Source organism: Ptiloglossa arizonensis, chromosome 4, assembly GCF_051014685.1.
Source record: "Ptiloglossa arizonensis isolate GNS036 chromosome 4, iyPtiAriz1_principal, whole genome shotgun sequence".
Taxonomy (NCBI): domain Eukaryota; kingdom Metazoa; phylum Arthropoda; class Insecta; order Hymenoptera; family Colletidae; genus Ptiloglossa; species Ptiloglossa arizonensis.
The window spans coordinates 9304007-9326555 of NC_135051.1; the positions used below are offsets into that span (position 1 = coordinate 9304007).

At 53.4% G+C, this 22549-nt stretch overlaps 1 protein-coding gene across 1 annotated transcript in view; it reads right to left on the bottom strand.

Moving 5' to 3' along the window:
- LOC143146410 (uncharacterized) overlaps positions 1-22549 on the bottom strand; it is a 148509-nt gene that overhangs the window by 20770 nt on the left and 105190 nt on the right. Inside the window, exons 3-4 of the mRNA XM_076310690.1 lie at positions 10705-10829; positions 10476-10639 (exon numbers count right to left, since the gene is read on the bottom strand). Coding sequence (XP_076166805.1) covers positions 10476-10639; positions 10705-10829 — 289 coding nt within the window. The remainder of the gene's footprint in view (positions 1-10475; positions 10640-10704; positions 10830-22549) is intronic.

Below are 22549 nucleotides of genomic sequence, written 5' to 3' on the forward strand. Positions count from 1 at the left end.
TCGCGAAACAAACGCGGTTCAACGCTTTGGACGCCGAAAGACTCGCGAGCTTCGGCTGACGCCCCGGCGTCGTGTACCGCGACGCTTCTAATCCGCTTCCATTTCTGTAATGAAATCCCGTCGCCGCGGACTCCTTTTCCGCGGCGTTTACCCGCCTGGCGTTATCGATCGCGACGACGACGAAGAAGAAGCTGCCTCGCGGACGCGAGTCGAAGGAACATCGAAATTCAAAGCGACCGGCGAGGGGGCGGGGAGGGGGGCAGGGAAAGAAGAAGAAAAAGAAAAAAGGAGAAAAGAAAAAAAAAAATTCAAACGAATCCGCGAGGGAGGAGGGGGGCAGAGGAGGACTCTGGAGCGTCCCGTGGTAACCCCTCGAGGTTCGCGACGTTGTTCCGCGGGTGCAGGGGGGCGGGGGAGGAGGAGATGCGAGAGCGCAGCGTGCATCGAACGCTGATTGGCCGGGAGAAGTCTTCGAAACGGGACGGCGGTTCCTCGATCGCTTTGAGAGGCAATGAACGTCGAGCAATTAAGCGTCGTCGGTAAGGAAAGCAACGAGGGTGGAAAAAGGGGCATGAAAAGTCCGGGCAAACGGTTACAAGTATTCCATTGAAGAACGTCGATGGATCCCCCTGCTAGCGAGTTGGCAGGTATACTAATTATTGGATCAATGTCGATGGAGGGTGAAGAAGGAGAGAAGGACGGAGAAAGACGAGGTGGGAGCGAGCTGAAATTTTAAACAGTCCCCGGCTAGGGCCGCCCCCTCTTCTTTTTCGAAAACGAATCGAGAACGGACATTCTCGCTCTTTGGTACCTTGCTCGTTTCGAGCGACTCCACTGTACTAACAGGGGATTGATACGTTTAACGAGGTCAACGTGCATTCGACTATAGAATTCTGTTGATCTCCGGCACCAAAAATGACACGAGAAACGCACTCGCGACCGAGTCACCCCTCTGGCGATAGAGGTAGCTAACGCACCGAGCCTCGGTTGATCCTTTCGTACCGGACTCGTAGGTTTAAAGTAATTTCAAATACATATGAGAACACCTGGCGGAAATTTTCCTTCGACGATTCGCTCGTTTTCCACGAAGAAAGGGTCCGTAGGGGGCCCCCTATTTTTCCAACGTCTCCCACAATCGCGTTCGCGTGGTTAATTGCGTTAAAGAAGCGGTTAACGAGTTCCACGCGAGGATTTCCACGACTCGACTTCGTTCCACGCCCATTCGAGGAGAAGGGCGCCCCCCTTTGAAAAAAATTCTCACGCGACCGCGATTCGTTATCGAAGAAAGCAATTATCGATCGCGGGAGAGGATTTCGACGACGTCCCCTTTTTTGCGCGGTTGGGAAGGAACGGTTCGTCGGGCGCCCCCCACTTTTTTCCCCGAGATCCGTCCCCTTTTTCAAGATCTCCCTTCGTTGTTCGTGGATCGGTTATCGATTTCACAAGAGGATTTCGATGACTCCTTCTCGCGCGCGGTTGCGAAGCAACGGTTCATCGGACTCCCCGTATGGAAAAAAAAACAGTTGTTGGTCGGGTTGGCCGAGGGGTGGGAGGGAACGCGTCGATTGTTCGAAACAAGGTATTTCGCGAGGCCAGTCGGTGGCCGCTCCCCAGGGGGTACTTTTAATATCGAGCGAACCCGTTAACGTCGCGCGGACAGCCAATTAATTCTCACTCGCGAGCCGACGACGTCCTTCGACTCGATCCAGGGAGTCCCCGCGGTCGATTACGCGATTCGAGAGCACACCTTCCACGGGGATTCTATTTTTTTCCCCCGACCTCTTCGACCTTTTCATTAGGCGGCCTTTCGCTGCAACGGCGAAAGCGGTTCACTGCCTTCGTTCGTTATCTTGGCGCGTTCGGGGCCAATCAGCCGATTGATCTCGTTCGGCCGGATTGCTTCCGAAAAAGAAAAAAAGAGAAAAGGAAACAAAAAAATATACTCCAAGGTAGAGGGGGGCGTCTAATGGACGCGTTGCCGGATTAGCAATTCGGCGTAGTCGCGTTTCTCCCTCCTCGTCGACGAAAAATCGGCGCCATCGAAAAAAAAAAAGCTGCGTGCACGATGAAATTGGGGCTACAGTCCCTGGTAGAGGTGTATGTGCGCGCGCGCGCGCGCGTTTTTTTCTCTTTTCGCTGGCCGCGTGCCCGACCGTTCTCGATCGCGTGGCACGCTCGTTCGTAACCATACGCTCCGAATCAGACCGAAGCAGCCGCAACCTGAATTTTTCCCAAAGTAAAAAAAGAACGGGAAAAGCTGCGAGCGCGCGGAAACCGAGAGATTTTCGTCACTCCGTTAATAAGACTCGTTAATTGTTCATCCGTCGGAGGGGTCCGTAACGAACGGAGAACGATGTATCGGTCAGATTGATCAAGGGTCGGAGAATACGGAGGGTGCGATAGAACATCCCCCGGGTTCGATTCATGGAGTTTCTCCTGAACACTCACTTCTCCCCCCCCTCTCTCTCTCTCTCTCTCTCTCTCTCAGTGTGTGTGTACGCGAGGTCATCGCACCGAACCGACGCCACTGCACGCTGCCTCGCACTTTTTAGCCTCTCGCTAATTACCGAAACCTTCGCCGCGATGAACTCCTCCAGCGCGACCCTAACCGTGTACCCGTCGGTGTACGCGCAACGGAAAACCGGTGAAAATTTCGCGAAAAACAACGGGGGGGAGCCCCCGAGACACCGACTGCGCAAACCCCGGAAACGCGGGAAAAACGCGGTTACTCGAGTTCCGTCGGGGCTGCTCGAACGAAACTTCCCCTCGCTCTTTCCTTTCGTCTTTTCCACACCCTCCCCCACCTCACCCTCCTCCTTCTCCTCCTCCTCCTCCTCCTCAATTAGGCATCGTTCCTTCGGTTATTAGAGCGACGTGGGTTTTTCCTCCGACGATCTTTTCCCTTCCTGTTCGTACGAGGGGGCCCCGCGAATGAAGGCAAGAAGTCTAATCGGGGGCGGCCTTTTGAGCGTCGACGCCTCGATAAAACGACGGTAACGCCGCGGCGGCGAGCGTCGAGAACGGGAATCGGGGTTGGCACTCGAGAAACGGGGCGCCGTTGGCGGCAATTATTATCGCCAGGCTGACAGGTAAGAGGCGTCGTCTTGGTGCGCCGCTCGGGAAGGCTAATTGCCGGTAGCAACGAGGAGAGAGAGAGAGAGAGAGAGAAAGAGAGAGAGAGAGAGAGAGAGAGAGAGAGAGAGAGAGAGAGAGAGAGAGAGAGAGAGAGAGAGAGAGAGAGAGAGAGAGAGAGAGAGAGAGAGAGAGAGAGAGAGAGAGAGAGAGAGAGAGAGAGAGAGAGAGAGAGAGTGCACGCTCCTACGAAAAGCCAGCAGCAGCTGGATCCCAGGCGAGCTTTGACGAGTCTAATCGCTCGTGTAACGAACTGGACCGTACGATCGCAAATTGCCCGCTCGCTCTTCGGGCTTGTTTGTACTCCGAGGAGACACTCGAACGTTATTCCCGATACTGTGGTGCATAAAGAGTCCACTTCTCTGCTCGACATCGCGGAAACGAAGCCTTTCCCCGTACCCCTCCCTGGCTACCGAAACTAAGCGGAGCCGCAGAATCGAGCGATTTCGAATTTCTCGGAGATTCGAGACGCGCACCCGCCCCGTACCGCCCCTGTGGGGAAAACTTCCCACCGGGAACCCCCCTTGATTTCTCTTGTCTCGAGTCGCGCGGGTTTCTCGACGATCGAAGATCATCCAGCTTCGCAAACGATGGATTTATCGTTTCCGGAGAATTCCCCCGATCGCGGTATCCGAGAAATTCTCGCTCCGCGCGGATTGCTTTTCGATTCTAATCTCTTCTCGATCGAGGAATTATTATTTCCGAGAGTTGGAAACTTTTCAGAAGAAGACACCTCCCACCTGCTCACGATCGTTCCGAAAACCATCGATTTTTCAAACTCTAGACCGAAGAATCGCTCCCCTCGGAAGCAACGAAATTCCTACAAGAAAAAGACTCCCCAGGGTGGTGGAATCTTCCCATCGAGACACCCCCGATGTTGTTCCATTTCCTGTTTCGAGTGCCCCCCATTGGGCCCCTCGTCCGTCCAAGCGGAAGAATCGAGCGATTCGGTCGGTCTCCGTAACAATATTAGTCCGTTGATCGGAACCTGCGAAATCTCACCGCGAGAAGAGCGACCCCCGTGGGTCGCGGAATCTTTCCAGCGAGAAACCCCCAACGACGTTATTCTATTTCCTGTTTCGAGTCCCTCTCTCTGGCTCGAGGGAGATTTTCCCTCCCTCTCTCTCTCTTATTCTGTCTCCCGGGTAAGGTCTCTCGCGAGCGCAGCCTGCTGTGAAATTGAAAAATTTTCGCGCGTTTTGCGGGCCTCCTGCAGACGAGTCACCCGGTGTGCACGCAGACTGGCTGGATTACCGGCTAGGCTTTGAGACCCACCAAACAGACCGGAAAATATGCAGGCTGCATAATTCAGCACGCTCGTACACGTGCATGTGCGTAGACGAGATATAAGCGCGCGCAACACGCTCGCGAGCGCCGGAAAAATTTTGCCCGCTATCGCGTTCGAACGATATATCCCTCCCCACCCTTGTTCGCGTTTCGAGTGCTCCTCCTTTCGTCTCTGCCCGTTCGTTTCTCGAAATTGTTCATACTCTCGCGAAAGATCGACCGCGAGATCGCCTCGAGGATCGAACGAGCTCGTAGGCGCCTACGCGCGACTTTTTGCTCCTCGTTCCGTTTCCTACGGTCAATTTTCGCGAAAGTTGCCGCAAAACGAAATACGTACGTACCGCGTGTACGAGGTTCTCCTGAAACTCAGCCATCCGTGGCGGTTGCGCGCGGCTCGTTCATTTTTACGTCGTCACGCGAGGAAAGTTCGTCGCATCGGTCGCGCTCGTGGTTTTTTTTTCCATTTTTTTTTTCCTAATTGCGAACGAACGAAGTTTATATTTCACGGCGAATACCAGCTGCTCGCCGTTCGAGGGGAGAGAATTGCGCAAAATTGTCGCCCTTCGAAAGGGTCACACCGGTGGTAGGTAGCGATCGAAACGCGTCCAGCGTCGAGGCTCGGTTCCTCGTCGATTCGGTTTTCGCGCGGTTGGGAAATCGATCCGGAGCAACAAGTATTCCACGTCTCCTTCGGGCGAAAATCGAGAAAACGCGAGTAAAACAGGGTGGATAGATACGATCTCTCGAGCGGAGGGTTTTCGAGGAAAATTTCCAGTCGAATTTATCATCGCGGCGAGAATCCCGAAGAGGGAACTCGGTTGCCGAGCGCGACCCACGAAAATGCGGGAAATGAAAATCGTGGGGATGTCCGTTAGCTCGAGGATCGACGACGACGAGGAGAAGAGTCCAAGAGTATCGGTTTTCCGTTCTTTCGGTCGTGGATACGGTATCCTTTGGTTCGAACGGAGCGTAGAATTGCCTCGCGAAACGTTTATCGCGGCGAAGCAACGACGGTGAACCCAACGGGAAAAGTTCAACAGCATCCCGTGAGCGTAAACGGAAAGATAAACAGAGAACGGGCGTCGAAAGCGTAAAGAGCGACGCCGAATTTCTTCGAGCGACGACGTCGTTCGTTGGGAAGGGTCAGGGCCCGCTCGCCGGCCGATATTTTCAGCCCGAGCAGTAGACGAGCAAATGTTTGGCGCTGCCGGTCGTCGAGACGCGGTTACAGGTCACTCACCGAATATGAGTAAACCGCCGGCGCGTCCTCCGCTCGAGGCTAACCAGACCACTCGATTTCGAATTCGCCTCGGGACCTTTCTTCCGGGAATCCCTCGGAAAAAGAGAGAAAGAAGAAAAAAGAAAAAGGAAAAAAAAAATGAAACTTCTCGCGACGAGTGCACCGGAAACGTCACCTTCGGTTCGATTCCGACGCAGGATACGCACCGTGCGAGGAAGATTGGACGGAGGGTGGTGGGGGTAGAGAAAAAGGAGAAAAAGGAAAAAAAAAACGGGATCCAACCGCGCGCAAACCACTCATCGTCGACCATACTTAACGATAAAAGTGTACCGCGTCAATGACCTTGCGTACACACATGCGTGCGGGCTAAAAGTGCAGGCGGCGAATAAAGCGCGTTTCCATGGCGTGGAAAGCGTCGAATTTCAACCGGTCGTTCCTCCTTCGCGTCACGCTCGTCGAATTACGGATTCCCTGTCCCCCTCCACGCGGAAACCCCCTCCGGGCCTCCCCCACCATCGAGCGGGGGGGACGATTAAACGATCGGCGAACCAATAGGACCGATTTCGTACGATCGACAAGGGGCCTGGAGACGCTCGCGACGATGCGGCCGAACGAAGCTTCCAAGTCCGGGGCTTCTCGTCTCTCACGGTGTTTTTCGGCCGTTCTCGTTTACGATTCGAGGCGGGCGAGGCTCGGCGGTCTCCGGTCGGCCATTAATAAGCCACGAGGCTTCTCCGTTTACAGCGTCCGGGTCAGGTTAATCGGATTTGCGACGAGGCCAGCGGCGAACTCCTCGTCGAAAAACGGCCTCGTCTCTCGCTGGCCAATCGATCGGGCCAGCTCGCGAATCGTCCAACGACCAAGTCGAATGCCAATTCCGGTGACCCGTTACCACCGGCTTCTGGTTAACGCCGAAGGAACTCGCTCGACATTTTTTCTTCCGCTCGTTTCGCCAGCCGATCGAAAAAATACCCAACCGTTGAAAAACGACCAACGAAAGCCAGCGAATCGAACGGTTCGGTCAAATAGTTGCCAACGCGGGGAAATTGGGCCGCGGGTCGAAAAAAAAAAAAAAAAAAACGTAAAAATGTAAAGCGCGATAAATAAAAGTTATTACGCACCACCCGGACGATGTAGTCTTTCTTTCTCAAATAGTTACCGATGCGAACAAATTGGAGTTCGAGGGGGGATTGGAAAAAACGTAAAGGTGGAAGAAAAATTGACGAACGAAAACGATTAAATACCGGATAGTATGGAGTTTTCCAAACGTTTGCCAACGTTGAACGATCGGGGCGTCCCAGTCGATGGAAAATACGATTATCGTTGAGCGTCACCAATCCGTTCGTCTTCGCGAACGATTGAACGTGCAACGACGAAACAAGACCGATCTTTCTCCGTATGGTTGCCAAGGTGGCGTTATCGTTCGTTCTCGAAGGGGGCATCAGTTTCGAAAGCGATCGGAAAGCTCGCGCCGGTAGCCGTGGCTTCGACCGGAAGCCGAGTCGACGCGGTTGGAGGTGTCGCGGTCGTCGCTCCGAAAACCGAAGGCGGTTGAAAAAAAAAAAAAGGTAATACTTTCGCGAGCGACTGTACGCGAAACGGGGCGGGACATTTGTTTCGCCGCTCGGTGAACGCAACGAGGTCCCCCGTGCGGAAGGTTAGGGCCGGATGTCGGCCGGGAAGCTTTTGACCGGCACGCACGAGCTGCCAACCGGCCGTCGGCCGCCAGCCGCCCGAAAGGCCTAACGGGCGATTTGGGGTAGGTCCTGCTCGAGCCACGCCGACGAACCACGGTCCCGTCCTGCACCCAGACCCGAGCAAAAAGAGGGAGACACCCGGATCGAAGGGAGCCACGCGGGATTTCGCTTGGAAAAGTTTTGTCGAGTCGCGGCCGCCTCCTGGCCGCCTCCTCTCCGCCTCTCGTGCCAAAGAATTCACTATTAACGAACCGCCTCGGCTCGTGCTCGCGAAATTTTTACTCGAACCCCAACGCTCTTCGATCCGTCCTGCAAAACCGGGCATCGAGTTTTTATACTCTCGCGCGTTTATCGATTTTAACGGCCCGTTTCTGTAAACAAGTTTACGTCGGATCTTGCCCCCCCCCCCCCCCCCGTGTGCCGAGTCGCTAACCGAGGAGGGAACCGATTCGTCCAACGGATTCGAATCGAACCCCCATCCGATATCGTTTTCGTCGAACGACGTACGATGCGGTTCCCAGAAACGGTGAGGCACGTCGTTATTTCAGATATACGCCGTGAACGTAAAATTTAAACGGTGAAAAAATATCCGGGCTCGCGATGCGATACACCTCGTGTACGAACGCGATATCGAGGATCGTTCCCCGTTTCTCGAGAGTCGTTGCTCTCGTACGAGACAACGCGTATACGTAATTACGACACGTTGTTGTTCTCGATTGAAACTGCCTCGTCGAGAAACACGCGCATCGACCAAGGAATTTCGCTTTTCGTCTCGGTAACGACAGCGATCGATATCGCGCTCGTCCGAATTTCCATGGAAAAATTCAATTTCGAAACGAACGAGTTGGAAAATATTGTTTACGAAACGAATCGGGCAAGTTCTACGGAGCAGCTGTAAACCATCCAGCGTAATTATACCTCGGTTTCGTTCAAACGTATCCACCGACGTTATTATTTAAAAGTTCGAGCTTCGCTCGAATCCGTGTATATAGCCACAATCCCAGCGATAGATCGATAATTATGGTCGCGGGAGCGCGCTCGGTTGTTTCCTTTTTTACGAAACACGGCCGGTTTAGCCGCGCGCGGAATCCTATTCTAGGAACGTTTTCGTTCTTCCCCGGTTCGGCTCCGAGTGAATATTTTGCAAGTTGCGGAAGGGATAGGGCGTTCGTTCCGGCGGGGAAACGAGCGTCTGGTATTAGGAACGAAAAAGGGGCCAAAATCGAGGGAGTCCGTGGGGTCGTTGAAAAACGAGCCCGACGAATCAACGCGCCTATCGATTTTTATGGTTTGTGTAATTTACGTGAGTCACTCGCGTTCGCCAACCCATACGCGTCGATGCGCGTTCCGTTCGAACAGGAACGAACCGTCTATAGACAAGGGTTACCATTCAATCCCGTTCTAAAAGGATTAAAGTTTGCCTCGGTGTTTTAATTACGCTCGGAGCTGCCCGTTTGGAAAGTAAATTAAAAGTAATAAAATTTAAAAAAAGAAGGAGAAAATTTATTCCGCACGATTCTCGAGAGTCCACGCGCGATCGAAGGGAGGCTCGGTTTACGTTAAAATCGGTTATGCGGGTTAATTTCCCAAGTAGCATAAAAATGGAGTCGGTTGTCGGCCGCCGTGGCAACAAACGACGACGCGAAAGAGGGTCGCGGGACAATGGCATCGTTCGTTTCCGGGTCGAAAAGCGACGCGCGGGAAAAAGAATTCCTTTCTTCGGGCGGATCGATAATCTGTCCGAGTCGCGGTGGTCTACCCTTCCGCCCGTTCCGCCCGTAAACGGAGAAACCTCAAGGAGAATAGTTGGCGAGTTTGTTGCCGCGAAACTTTCCCGGTGTGCCACCTACTTCTTGCACTTGGCCGATGCCCCGAGAAAGAACGGAAAATCTCCTCCTGGCTCGTCCAGGAACCGAGAAACTGATCGAGAGAGAGCTGGAACCGAGGAGAGCCGGGGAGAGCCGGGGAGAGCCAGGGAGAGCCAGGGAGAGCCCTACGGTCGTCCAACCGTACGAATCGCTCGCAACGCGTCGCGGTTGACATTGTTTCCGTTCTCGCGCGAGGCTTGAAATCGCGTTCGCCTCTCTGGATCGATACGATCGATCGTCGCGACCCTGCACCCGTACAAGGGGGGCGAGGGGGGGGGGGGGCACGAAACAGCGAAACATTGTCGGAATTTCGCGAATTCGACGCGAGCGGCGGGAAGTAGCGCGCTGCTTTCGACGAATGCTTATCGCTCGGTGACATTCGGTCGCATGCTTACACTTGAGCCACCGACAGCCCGAACGGGTGTGTCCATGGACACAATGGGCGCACACGTTTGCACGCGAAATACGGCGCGACGAGGGAGGGAGCGAGCGAACCAGCGCGAGAGAGACAGAGACGGAGAGAGGGAGAGACAGAGCGGGGCGCGCAGCGTGTAGCCGTGTGTGGCGGTCGTTACACACGGCCCGTAATGCAGACGATATCGATCGGTGTTTTTGCGCCGTATGACAACTCGTTACGGAACGCTGATCGAAGCGCGAGCACAAAGTACACAATTACGGTGTGTTCGCGGTGAGCGCATCGTGCTCTGAAAGGAAGAAAATTGGCGGAGAGTTTCGCCTTTTCGCCGCGCTTAATTCTCCTTTCCCGTTCTTTCTTCCCCCGTTCCACGACCTCGGCCCGTCCTCCTCCTTATCCTCCTCGAGGAGGAAGAGCAAACGTCGAGAGGACGAGGGCTCGTCTGCTCCGTCCCTACCCACTGTGGTCCAACGGCCTCGTCGTCGACGGGCGGTATTAGCCGACGTTTTCCCGCTGATTTGACTTTAATATCGGGCCAACCGAGACGACATCCGTTCGCCGACGTAGCCGCGGGCAAAGGGCGCGATGAAAATATTTCGTTGGATCCCCGGGACGATATTAGCGCCCGGGTTGCGCGACCGAGAAAAAAATACGAAGAAAAAGAACGGCGCGATAACGTACGAAAAGAACGAGACCGTCTGTCTTTGGCGACGAGAGGGAAACCTCGTCGGCCCGCTCGAGTGGATTGCCTTCCTCTCGGAGGAGCGCCGCGGAAAACGGGAAAAACGAGTCGAACGGATATCGGGGGAGAAAATAAGAGGGTGGATGCTACCAACCGTCAAATGGAAATTGTCTTCTGGGCTCGTTACGTTGTTGCGCGAGAACTCGATGCAGGTAGTTGCGTCTTTGGTCAGCTTGGGGAACCGTGGAGAGTACCGGACGATTTTCGAGTACAAAAAACTGTAGGGAGCTAGTTTCATCGTTCTCGGGTGAAGTTACGCTTTGAAAATATTAGTCCACGTTGTAGAGTGTTACGAGAAAGGAGTCCAGAATGCGATTACTCACTCGTAATCCCTTCGCGGTGGGCCCGATCGGGCGTCGAAGCGTACCGTTCGCCGTGTAAAGTCACCGAGCGTCGTCTCGATCGTCTGGGAGACTCCGTTTCCGGTGTGGAGAGGTTCGACGGTCCCCTGTGGGCAAAAGGAGCGAGAATTAGTGGGTCGGTGACGCGTGGCACGCGCGCGCTATCGATTCGGTTTCCTCGCAGCAGGATGACAAGCTAGGGTAACCCGGCACGCTTAATCGCCGGTATATAGGGGTAGGTTTCGTAGCGCAGGGCAGGTTATGGTGAATCGGAATGCAGGATTAGTCACGAGCAAGGCTTGCCTCTGGGTAACGACAGCTGCTACCACCATGCACCGTCGTCGTCATCAACGGCGACTATCGACGCCATTAACCGACGGATATACCCGGCACCGATGGTTAGTGTCATCCGCACTCTGCACGGAGATTCGTGCAGGTAACGCCGACGGGACGCTGAATGCGAGGGCTTCCTCTCTCTGTCGCTCGAGCCGCGACGTTGCGGGGTTTCCGACCCTTTCCAATGAATCTTCGAGAACCGAGTGAATGGCGTTCGACGTTATCGAACACGCACCCTCCACTCCCCCTACCTGGCGAGCCCTCCCGCCGTCGAAATTCTTCCTGGGATTTATCGCGCGTAAAGGGGATTACCCGGAAGCGGGCTACGGGCACCTGGAGCCCCCTGCCGATTATTCGGAACAACGATCCGCGTCCTCGTCGACGATTTCTCGAGATTTGCGCGACGCGAGCGCGAGAGTAACCGGTTCGCGAGCTAGCTCGGAATTAACGGGGAAAAGAATCGCCGACAAAGCAGGGGAAGGAACGTAGGACGACGTACGTCGAGTGAACTAAGAATTTCCTTCGTAGACCCCCTGTAGTCTGCTGCTTTATTGCAGGGCACTCGCGAGGGTCCTCGAAGACCCTTCGTGACTCGAGGCTTAGTTTGATGGTCTTAGGAATAACGAAGCTCGAGATTCTTGGACAGCTGCTGCCACCTCGTACGCTCCAGCCCCGACCAAGGGACAGTCGCGCGAGTACGACTCGTATAAAACTCACGGGGAATTGGAGAACTCGTACGGAAGGCGCAACGAACCGCGCAACTCGTACCGAACTCGCAAAAGGGTAGAATTCCCAACGAACAGCAAAGAACTCTTTTGCAAACGAGTTTACCGTGCTCCGCGTCCACTGGAAATGTACAAACGGTGAACTATCTTTCGGAAGAAAATTATCGGAGGAAAGTTCGCGAGCGAGATTCGAGTCATCGTTTTGGCTAATTCGATTTTGGTACGGAATATAATCGGAGCGATGCGCGAACGCGTTCTCAGGATGCGCGAACGGCGCTCTTAGCGTTTCTTTCCGGTCGCGGGTTCCCTCCCTTGTTTCCGCCCGTGCAGCGGCGTAACTCTTCTTCGGTTTCGAGACTGTAATTTAGAGCCGTTTCGACGTCGTGTAATGGAAGACGCAGAGTAGGCCCGTAACACCCTCGGCGGGCGCACCACGATCCCCGAGACAGGGGGCGCTACCAAATTAGCGCCGACGAGTTATACGCAGTTGCTAAAGAGCGAGACAGACCGGCGCGGCGAAGGCTAATCGTCGGACTGGTTGGGGTGCGGACGTCTCTTCGCAAGGTGGGAGAAAAAATATTGCCACGGAGTCGGGGGACGAGCTACTGAATATTTCAAATCGTGACGGACAGGTGTGCGCCGCGTGTTTCACGATCAATTCTTCGTGGGTCCTTTTCCGCCAAGTCGACGAAAGACCTAACGATCGCGCAGAGACACGGAGAGGGAAAGTAAAGAGGAAGAGCCAGGGAGAGACAGGGAGAGACAGGGAGAGACAGGGAGAGCCAGGGAGAGACAGGGAGAGACAGGGAGAGACAGGGAGAGACAGGGAGAGCCTATTCGTTCGCCGATAGAACCAGTGCGCACTGCGCGTTTCGCGAGCAATTCTCCTCGGGTCTTTTTTCGCCAGGAAGACGAAAGACTTTGCGCACAGTGTACTTTTCGATTATTTACGCGTTATCGAAAGTCTGCTTCGTGCGTGGTAGCAACTTGTCGGTTGCGAAGACAGGGGAAGGGGAGACGACCGTATAGGCGCGTTCTCGGTACTCGACCGAGCTAGGCAGAAACGGTACGGCTTACGCTCGAAAGCCTCAAACGGTCTGACGCGTAAGTAGTCAGTAATCGTCTGAAAACCGAATCGAGCGATGGAAACGTCGAGTTTCCGTTTCCACCTTCTGGAACCTCTGACCGTATTCTGGGTTCTCTTTGGGCACGAGATCTCGGAAGCTCGCTAGTCCAGCGGTGAAAAGAGAACGCCCGGTCCCCCCTGGGCAGTCTGGTACAACGGGAGAGGGCGCCAGGTGGATGATCCTCCGAAGACGGTTCGGAGGAGGTTGTCGGTCGGGAGGACCGAAGAAAGGGCAGCTCCAGACCGGCCTCCGAGAGAGGGACCGGTCCGGACTGGACCGGACCGGACCGGACCGGACCGGAGCAGGCCGCCACGGCTAGAAGACCGAACAGGGAACCGAGAGGGAAAGGGCAGGTTGGCCCAAAAAGTCGAGCAAGAGTCGAAGAACTCCAGGACGGACCAAGGACCGACGGCGGTTTTCTTGCCCCTCCCTAAACCACTCGTTGCCTTCTTCCCGGCGTCCTTTTTCTACTCCGGTTGGCCCTTTCGTTCTATCCACTCGCGCGGCTCGGTCTCCCTCGCTCGTTCCCCCGATTCCTTCGCCGCTTCTTCGTTCCCCTCCCCCACGCGGTTGGGTCTGGCGTCTCGCTCGGGCCCGAACGCGGGCACGCAGGTGCGACGAGGAGGCCACCGCTGGCCCCAGCCCGGACAGGAGGGACAGGAGAGGAAGACGGCACTGACCTAAAGCAACATGGTCGGCGAAGCCAGATCCCAAAGCGACAAGGAGAGAAAGAATGCGTCGGGTTGAAAAGAGAGCAGAGCGAACCGCCGAGGGGAAAATTAATGGCGACGAGCCGACCAATTTTTTTTTTTTTTCTCATCGCCGCTTCGATCGAGATTTCGAAGGGACGCGCTTTTCGATCGCTGTGCCTCTCTGCCTCGTCGATATCGGACAAACTTTCTACGTACGCTGCTCGATAAAAGAGATCACCGGCTTTCCGATGTGCCTTTTAATCGGTACGAGAAAGTCCCTTGTCGAACTTTGTCGGAACTCTCGATTCTCCCGGGGCACGTAGACCGGTGATCGAACGAGAAATCCTTCGACGGGTGTAACGTTCGTTCGTTTCTCTACGGTGAATCCCCGGGACCGATATTTTTTTCTTCCTACGACACATCCTTGGCACGCATCGAGCCTTCGACGACGAAGAAAACGTGTCAAGGAGATGGCCGCGTACGAGGGGGTGGCAGTTTTCTTTCGAAGTAGTGGACCGGTTCCCGCTGGGAACGGAAGAGCACGAGGAGGACGCATTGTTCCGGCGCGGCAGATGGCGCCACCTGCGCGAGGAGTTTCGCGTGCGCAAAAGGCTCGCCGCAGAAGCGGCGCATCGCCCGGTGCAAATAGAATTTCAAGAGTCGCGCATTAAACGCTTTATGTCGCTGGCGCGCAACCTTTTACGACCTCGCGGACCGTCTCTATGGTAATACGGCGAGGACCTTTTGAAAGCCCGCTGCGAAAGTAACGCTATACCCCCGCGAAACTTCAGCCGCCGGATAAATAAAGAATGTTTACGGATTTTTTTTACGCCCGACAGAGAGGAGAGCGGTTGAGCTTAATAAAACCGCGTCCCCAGTGCCCGCGGGTTCTACGATTCGAGGGTTCGTCGATGGGAGCCACCACCAACCACCACCCCCTCGACTACTCTCCCGCGCGTGTGGATTTTTTCTTCCCTTCCCGCGGAAACGCGAGCTACCGGCTTCGAGGGGGTAGGGGGGACGAAAGATCGATCGATCGAAACTCTCCCCGATGAATCACGACTTGGAAAATTCTCGAAAGGAATTTCTTTCGCGTTTCGCCTTGAAAAATTGTATCGAAAGCGAAGGAAAAACGCGAGCACGTTACGATAGGATCTACCGTGCAATTCTAGCAGAGTGTTTGCGGTCTAGAAACGTGTTTACTATCAGATGGGTGACTATGGGATTCCCCGATGACTAAGCGCCAGTTATTTTTTTTCCCGTGGGTGTTTCTAACTTACCAGGAAGCATTAGAGACGAGTCTTATTGGTTAAGACCGGTCGGAGAATCTCTGATCTCACTTCCAGGTGGTAAGGAATCCCATGGTGTTCATCGTTCCAGTCCGGCCGTGAAATATCGAGCGAAAAGAAGGGCACGCGCGTCGTTCGTTTCGATCGTCCAAGTTCGGCTCGCGAGAATTTGGAATCGTGCCCAACGTCCCGATGACCCAGTTCGACGGGATCGCGGTTTCAAGGGTGGCGAAAACGAGGGAAATGGATTCTCGCGGCTGGGTCAACCGTGAACCGTTACGATCGTCTCAACGGCCGTCTAAAAGTACGCGTATACCCTCGGTGCTGCAGGTAATTACCGCGCGAGAATGCACGCGGCGCGTCAGGTGGTCGCGGTTGATCCTATCGCGAAACGCGATTCACCCCGCTTACAGCTCGGACCTTGCGAAATTTTCATCAAACTCGACCTTAACGCGTACAATTTACGTTTGCCTCGTTATCCGTCGAGTATCGTTTACTATGTACAGTTGGGAGCTGGAAAGATGACACCCGGATTAAGGGGAAGCTAGTACCGCGCCCAAGGGGATGATTATCAGCGTTGAATAATTTTTTCTTCGGTTGCCTTGAACGTTTCACCCGATGCAATTTGTCATTTCGTTTGGAGATGAACTTTTCAAGTACGCGCAACAGTACCTTCTTCTTGGTACTCTCCTTACTCCACGCGTCTCTTCCTACGAGTCCCAAGTGTATTCTACTTTAACACTCAATTTCGTGAATCGAAACAGGGGTTCGGGAGTAAAATTGTGTTCCACCGTGTGCGCGTGTGCCCCTTTGCTACAATGTGTTCCTCGGCAATCTCCCGTTTACATACCCCATTATCCAACTACGCTGCGCTTCTAATACTGTCCCTTGTCTCTTGGCAAGGTTGTTCCAGAGGAAATAAAACTGTGTGGATTCCACCGAGTGTGTGCCCCTTTGCAACAATCTATTCCTTAACAATCGCCCGCTTACGTGTACACCCCCAAGTGTACTCCATTCTGACACTATCCCTTGCCTCGTACTTGCTTTCTCCACCGAAGCAAGGGGTCGGAGGATATAAAACTGTGTTCCACCATGTGTGTGCCCCTTTGCTACAACGTATTCCTTAACAATCTCTCGCTTACCCACGCCATTACCCAAGCACACTCCGCTCCGACACGGTCCCTTGTCTCTTGGCAAGATTATTTCAGAGGAAATAAGACCGTGTGCGTACCCCTTTGCTACTCGGTGATCGACCAAACTTTTGTTCGATAACGATTCCACCTTGGCGAAACTCCCTGGGGTACAGTCGATGAAAGGTAATCCAGACGATTGTGGCAATTTAACGCTAATGTAACTTATTCCTCAACAACGAGTACGCTCTGCTACCCTGCTATTTGTCTCGAGGTACTTCTTTCAGGGGACCGACGCAAGGGGTCAGAAACGAAACCGTTTTCCACCGCGTGTATGCCCCTTTGCTACAATTTAATCCTTGACAATCCCTTACCCAAGTACACCCTACTCTGACGCTGCTCCTGGTCTCTCGGCGGGATTAGTTCGAAAGAACTAAAAGTGTGTAGATTTCGCTCGATGGATGCTACTTTGCAACAATTTATTCCTCGATCCCCTGCTCAGCCACGTCGTTACCCAAGTAGACACGCCTGGTAACACTATCCCTCGTGTCTTGGCAAGATTTCGAAAAAAACTAGAACCGTCGAGAGTCCACTTTGTGGGTGCTCTTTTGCTACAATCTATAATCCTCGATGATCCCCTACTTACGCGTACCGCTGGCAAAGCAGACGAATCTACGTTTCAGAGGAAATGAAAGCACGATTGGCCACACGGAGCCAGCTGCTCGTTAGAGAATTATTTTGGTAGAAGTAAAAATGCTCGGATGCTACTCTTCCCGTCTAATTTCGAGTATTTCCAGGTTCGAGGATTCTAAATCCCTCCGGAGCGGCTCGATCCCGCGATCGCGAGCTCGGCGAAGGACAACGATCGCTCTCAGCTGCTCGCCGGGGTCTAGTTCTGCCGCGAATCGCGACGAAAGAGAAGAAGAAGAGGCGCGTGATGGGAAAACAAATACCGCGGACTCGATGGACTCGATCCAATTCTCTTTCATCTCCATCGCGACGAAAAATGAAAAGACCCATTCTCTCGGAGAAGCTCCGGAGACACGTACAGAGGGGGGAAAGAGCGGGGGTCCTACGGGGTCGTTCCCTCCGTAGACGCAACGGCGAGGTTGTCCAGAAAGGGGGGCGACGATCCCGAGACACTGAAAGAAGGAGTGGAAGGCGCACCGCGAGAGAGAATCGGCGCGTACACGAACGGGCGAACTACTTTTTGCCGATCTTCTCCTCTGCGTACGTCCTGCCGCGTCGGGCCATCCTTCGCGCTCAACCCTGCCCCCCGTTTCCCTCGGTTTCCCCCCGTTGGGCCCCTCTGGTACCCCGGTTACCCGCTCACCGCGTATATCTCTTCTTCCTCGAGTCGTTGCACTTCTCCTGGTGCCTCCTGCACCCGATCCTGCCCGAGCCCGCCCGGCTTTGGTCTCCTCCGCTCTTCTATTTCTCTAGATTTCAAAGCGCTCAAACAGGTTTCAAAATCCCGCCCGCGGAAAAATCACCGCTCCTCCCTCCCTCTCTCTCTCTCTCTTTCTCTCTTTCTCTCTTTCTCTCTCTCTCGTTGGTTCGCTGGCTCCCCTCTTTCGCTTCACCCCTCTTTGGTGGCCGTCATCGTCGCCGTAGTCCACCGATGCGATCCCAGCGACCTCGTTGAAGGCCGTACATCATCGATTCGCGGCGTGGCATCGGGTAACTTTTCGTCACCCTGGCATTCCCCCGTGCCGAGACACTCGGCTGCTTTCCTTCTCCTGTTACCCGCGCCCAGCTCCTACAAGGTGACGCGCGCGTACGCCACCGAGCTCCGGTGACCACCTTCTCGATATCTCCTAGTAGCTGTCCCGTAGAACTTTCGCCGACCTTCGACGCGGGACACCGGGAGGGGACCGTCTTTCGATCGAGGGGCCCGCTCGATGGGACTTGGGAATTTCCCGAGATCCCCCAACCTCGCGAACTCGGGATCGAGGACTATCTCGGTCCGTGGACTCGGTTTCGCGCGGCTGATACGGATGGAAATAGTATCGTTCCCGGAAGGTGCGAACGCGGCGACGATAACTTGACAACGAGTGCGAGAGAGGTCCGTCGACGAGAGAGAACCACCGTTTGTAATTCGAGCGCCAGGCCAGAGGGCTGGAAACGAGCGAAGAAACACCGAGATCAACGAAATACGTAAATTGGAGCGTCTACATTGTTTTTCTTACTTTTGTTAAATATATTTCGCTCGTGATAACGCATTCTTTGTTTCACCGAGATCCACTCCCAAGTTCCTCGAGTCCTCACCCTGCGATACGTACCGAGCTGCCGTTACAGGGTGTTCTTGCATCGTAGTCCTTTTTAGGGCACGATCGAACGTAACAGTCGTAAAAGGTGAGCGACAGAGGAATCGACGAAGGGAAGAGAAAAAAATTGGAAAGTCAGCGATTAGAATTCCTTTATCGAAGGAAAGTAGCGACGGGAAAGATGACGTGCTTTCCTCGCGGAAAGAATGCCAGTGTACGGCTAGCTAAATGACGCGAGACGGGTTGGGTTAAATGAACACGACACGGGTGGATATGGTTAATTTAATGCACACGGTCGCAGAACCGCGACGTACTCTTTCGCAGATCACACGGTCGATAGTTCAAATCGAGCGCTTCTGAATTCCAATCGGTTTCGGGACACTTTGGATTTTTTTCGGTAATTCCTTCGCCTTCTTTGAACGTTCAAAGGGAGGTAACCTTGGCACGACCCGTCGAATCGTTGTTTGTGCATACTTTTCGTAACTAAAGGTTACCTCGGTATCGATAAACCGATATTATTGTTGCATCAAAGTGAAACTGCGCTTTACAGATATTCGGTGCTTCTATGCATTATCCAGTTTGCGTAATACCGGAATCGAAATACTAAAGCCTACATTAGCTCCTGCTACGCGAAACGGATGATTTCATTTTGCATTTATCGAGACGTAACTTACAGTACCGTGGAATCAGTGGAAGAGCAAATTTGGGCCAATATCGTTTCGATCGTGCAACGCGAAAAGATTGGAAGGCCTTCTGGTATAAAGGAGAACCAAAGTGTTTCCCCGATCGCGTAATTATTGTACCGCAACAGGAAACGGACGACAGAGAGCATAATTCCGCGCAGAGAGTACCTTTTCGTTCGCGTTCTCTCCGTTCCCCGTTTATCTCGTCTCTCTCCCGATCGAACCGGTTAATCGATGCTCGGACTCGACGATTCGAGATCGCGGTTGCACGGTATCTTTTCCCCGAAATATCGAGGGGATCGTCGAAAATCCAGGGAAGAAGGTAAACGAAGGAGGAGCCGGCAGGGTGGCAAGCGGCGCGGAGAGGAAACAGCGACAATTTAAGCCACGCGCATCGCTCTGGCTTCGTATTTAGGTGGATAATCGGCTTACAGAGGCGGTCTGCCTGGGCAGCCCACTTTCAACGTGTCTCCTTCGGGTCTTTCGCGCGAAAAAAAGAAATTGAAAAACTTCTCCATCGATTCGTTGCCCGTTCGCGTTTCTCTCCGGCGTTCCACCGGTTTCGAAGAGTCGCGGATCGGTTCGCGGTGGACCCTACCTAATTCGATTTCGAGCCCCGGTCTTAAATTTACTCGGTTTCGGGCCGGGGGGAGCTCAATCCCCGCGACAACGGACAAGAACCGTTTTTGGAACGGGAACGTGTAACGGGGGCGTGTAACGCGTACGCGACGATTAATTTCCACGATAATGTAGACTCGCGGTGGGCGAGCGCGATCGATGCGATTTACTCGCTCCTATTTGCCCGGCGTCTATTTGTTAGCGATACTATTACCATTATTATTAAACAATTAAGCGGCTTATTCGACGCATGTAACGGTAAACAAGTTACGCGATCCGTTCGCGCTCGCTGAACTGTCGCGATCGCATTACCCCCCCTGATTAGGGAGAAAACGAATCGAGTGCTATCGGAAGATTTCGCTAATCGTCTTTTTGTCGAATTCGATCGCGAGTGGAAGTCAAACATTTGACCTCTCGCCGAGACGATTGTTTACGAACGAGAGAGGGGCTTTAGCGGAAAGGTAAAGGTATTTTCGAGTGAAATTTGGAGAAGAAGTATTCGTTCTTTCGCTTCGAGTTTATCGTTTTACTCGATTCTAGTTCTATCGACAATTTTGTAGTTGACAGACCACGACATCGAAACGTACGATTACGTACCGAATTCGTCGCAGTTATCGCTCGATGTATTGCGCAACCTTTCGAGGTATCGATGCGATAAGATAGGTGGGGGAAGAGAGTTTCTCTCGAAACGACGTCCTCGGAAGACGATCGTATTCGAGAGGAACGCTCGAGCATCGAGTACGATTCTTCGAATGCAAATAACACCGGCGCGCATTTTTATGCTCGCCGGCCAGTACGCGGCACCAGTTAAGCTTTCGAGCCATCGCGTTGACTTGCAAATATCGGAATGGGGGCTGATTCGAAATATTAAAGGGGACCACTTGCCACGATTCTTTCCACGAAAATTGCCCCTCGAGAAACACAACGAAACTGCGGTCTTCGACGATAGAGAGACGGGGGTGGCTCGACGTAACTCGAGGGGGGTTGAAACGCGAGGAACAAGAGTTTTTCGTTGAATCGTTCCGCGGAAAATCATCCCTGTCGTCGAGATCCCGACGAGACGTTTCTCGACAGAGTTCTCGATCTTTCCAACGAAACGAAACCAGGGGGATGCTCTGACGTAATCTCGAGAGGGGGACACACGACCGCGCGAAATAAATTCGCGTTCGCGACCAGCGGTAATCGGGCGATCGGTTCAATTAGCACGAGAGTATTTGCGCTAAAATTACGGCCTGGTCGACTAGGAGGCGAAACCTACGCCCAACCGATGGGTAATCGATACAAAAGTCCACAAGGGTTGGGCCGCCTTAGCGGCCCCGCTCTCTTTCTCTCTCTCTCTAACATCTGTGTTACGCGTGCTCGACTTCGCGGAGCGACAAAATAAAAAATTAAAAAAAAAAAAAAAAAAAGAACCACCAAAAGGGAACGGATCGTCAGGGGGGCCTCTCTCTCTCTCTCTCTCTCTCTCTCTCTCTCTCTCTCTCTCTCTTTCTCTTCTTCTCCTATTTTCTTCCACCTCGACAGGCTATTGTAGGAAATTTAACCCTTTATCGCGTTACGCACCGGTTGCGGCGTATCAGGCCGCGATCGGATTCTTCGCCTCTCCTCAAAGAGCCGCACGCCTCGAGGGCGATTTTAAATATCGACGCGCGGTGATTTTCTTTTCACGCGAGACGTGGTTTTTCGATTAAAAAAGGGTTCACCCGTTCGCTGAACGCACCACGCGTGCGTCCTCTCTCTCGCGTGTTACGCTTACGCTCAATTTTTCCCCGTTTCAGCCGCGCTGCCCAGGAAAAAACAATGGGTAAACACCGGCGCGAAACGCTCGCGTACTAAATCCGTGAGGGCGGCCGTGACGCATCACCGCGCTCATTAATAATATTTTTACGCATATTACTACGTGCTTCCGGCCAAGAGTCTCTCTCCGACGGTCTGCAATTGGGCGCACGAGCGACAATACGTTCTCGGTGACGTGCGTGCGTTGGACTCGTGCTTTCCGGTACGTATACCGGGTGACCCGCGTCGCTTTTACGAATCGAGCACCAACGGAACGATTACCCCCTACCGTGTGCGTCGCGGATTGCGATAATCCGCGACAAGGTTACTCTATTACGGATCGATAACACCGTGGGCAGCGCGCGCTTAAAATAATTTTGTACAACGCGCTGGGACACGAGGATTCGACGCTTCGGGACGATCGATCTCTCAGAACTGGATCTTGCGGATCGAGAATGGATCGCAACGGTCACGCGGATCTTTTCCTTGGGAGATCGACGACACCGTGGGCGTTAGCTTTTGAAAATGATTTCGCAAGGTGTACGATTCGAAATCGTTTGCATAAAAACTGCCCTCGATTCGATAAAGTTTTACATCGACGATCGATCGAACATTTGCAACAGCGTCACGAATCGGGCGGACTTTTTTTCGGGTTCCGTTATCAATCGTAGGAATGCAATCCCGAGAGCTACGAACGCATGCCGATTCGAGCGATTCTGTCCTCCTCTTATCGCCACACTCGACTCTCTGCCATCTCTTCGCTGTAACACCTCTTATTAACTTTCATGTACAGTACCGGACAAATGTATTCGGAGAGATACTTTGTGACATTTCGAAATGCTATTCGGTCGACATCGAACCGATAAAATTACCAACGGAAAACGAGAACGACGAATAAATAAATCGACCCAGCGAATTTCAACCGGAACGATAAAGTTTCCAACGATGGAAAAAAAATACAAACGACAGAAATAGTACTTGTTCGAGTGAATAGGCCTCGCGACGTTTCGTACCGACTACTCGATGCGTACTCTTTCGAATCGAAAAGCGAGCGGAAGTCGAGGGAAGACGATCGAGAGGCACGAGGAGTACTTTGTCTCAGGGTTTCCCAAACTTTCGTGGCCCGAGACTTCTCGAGAACGACGATCTTTCTCGATTCGCTCGTAACGCACGTTTCTCGACCG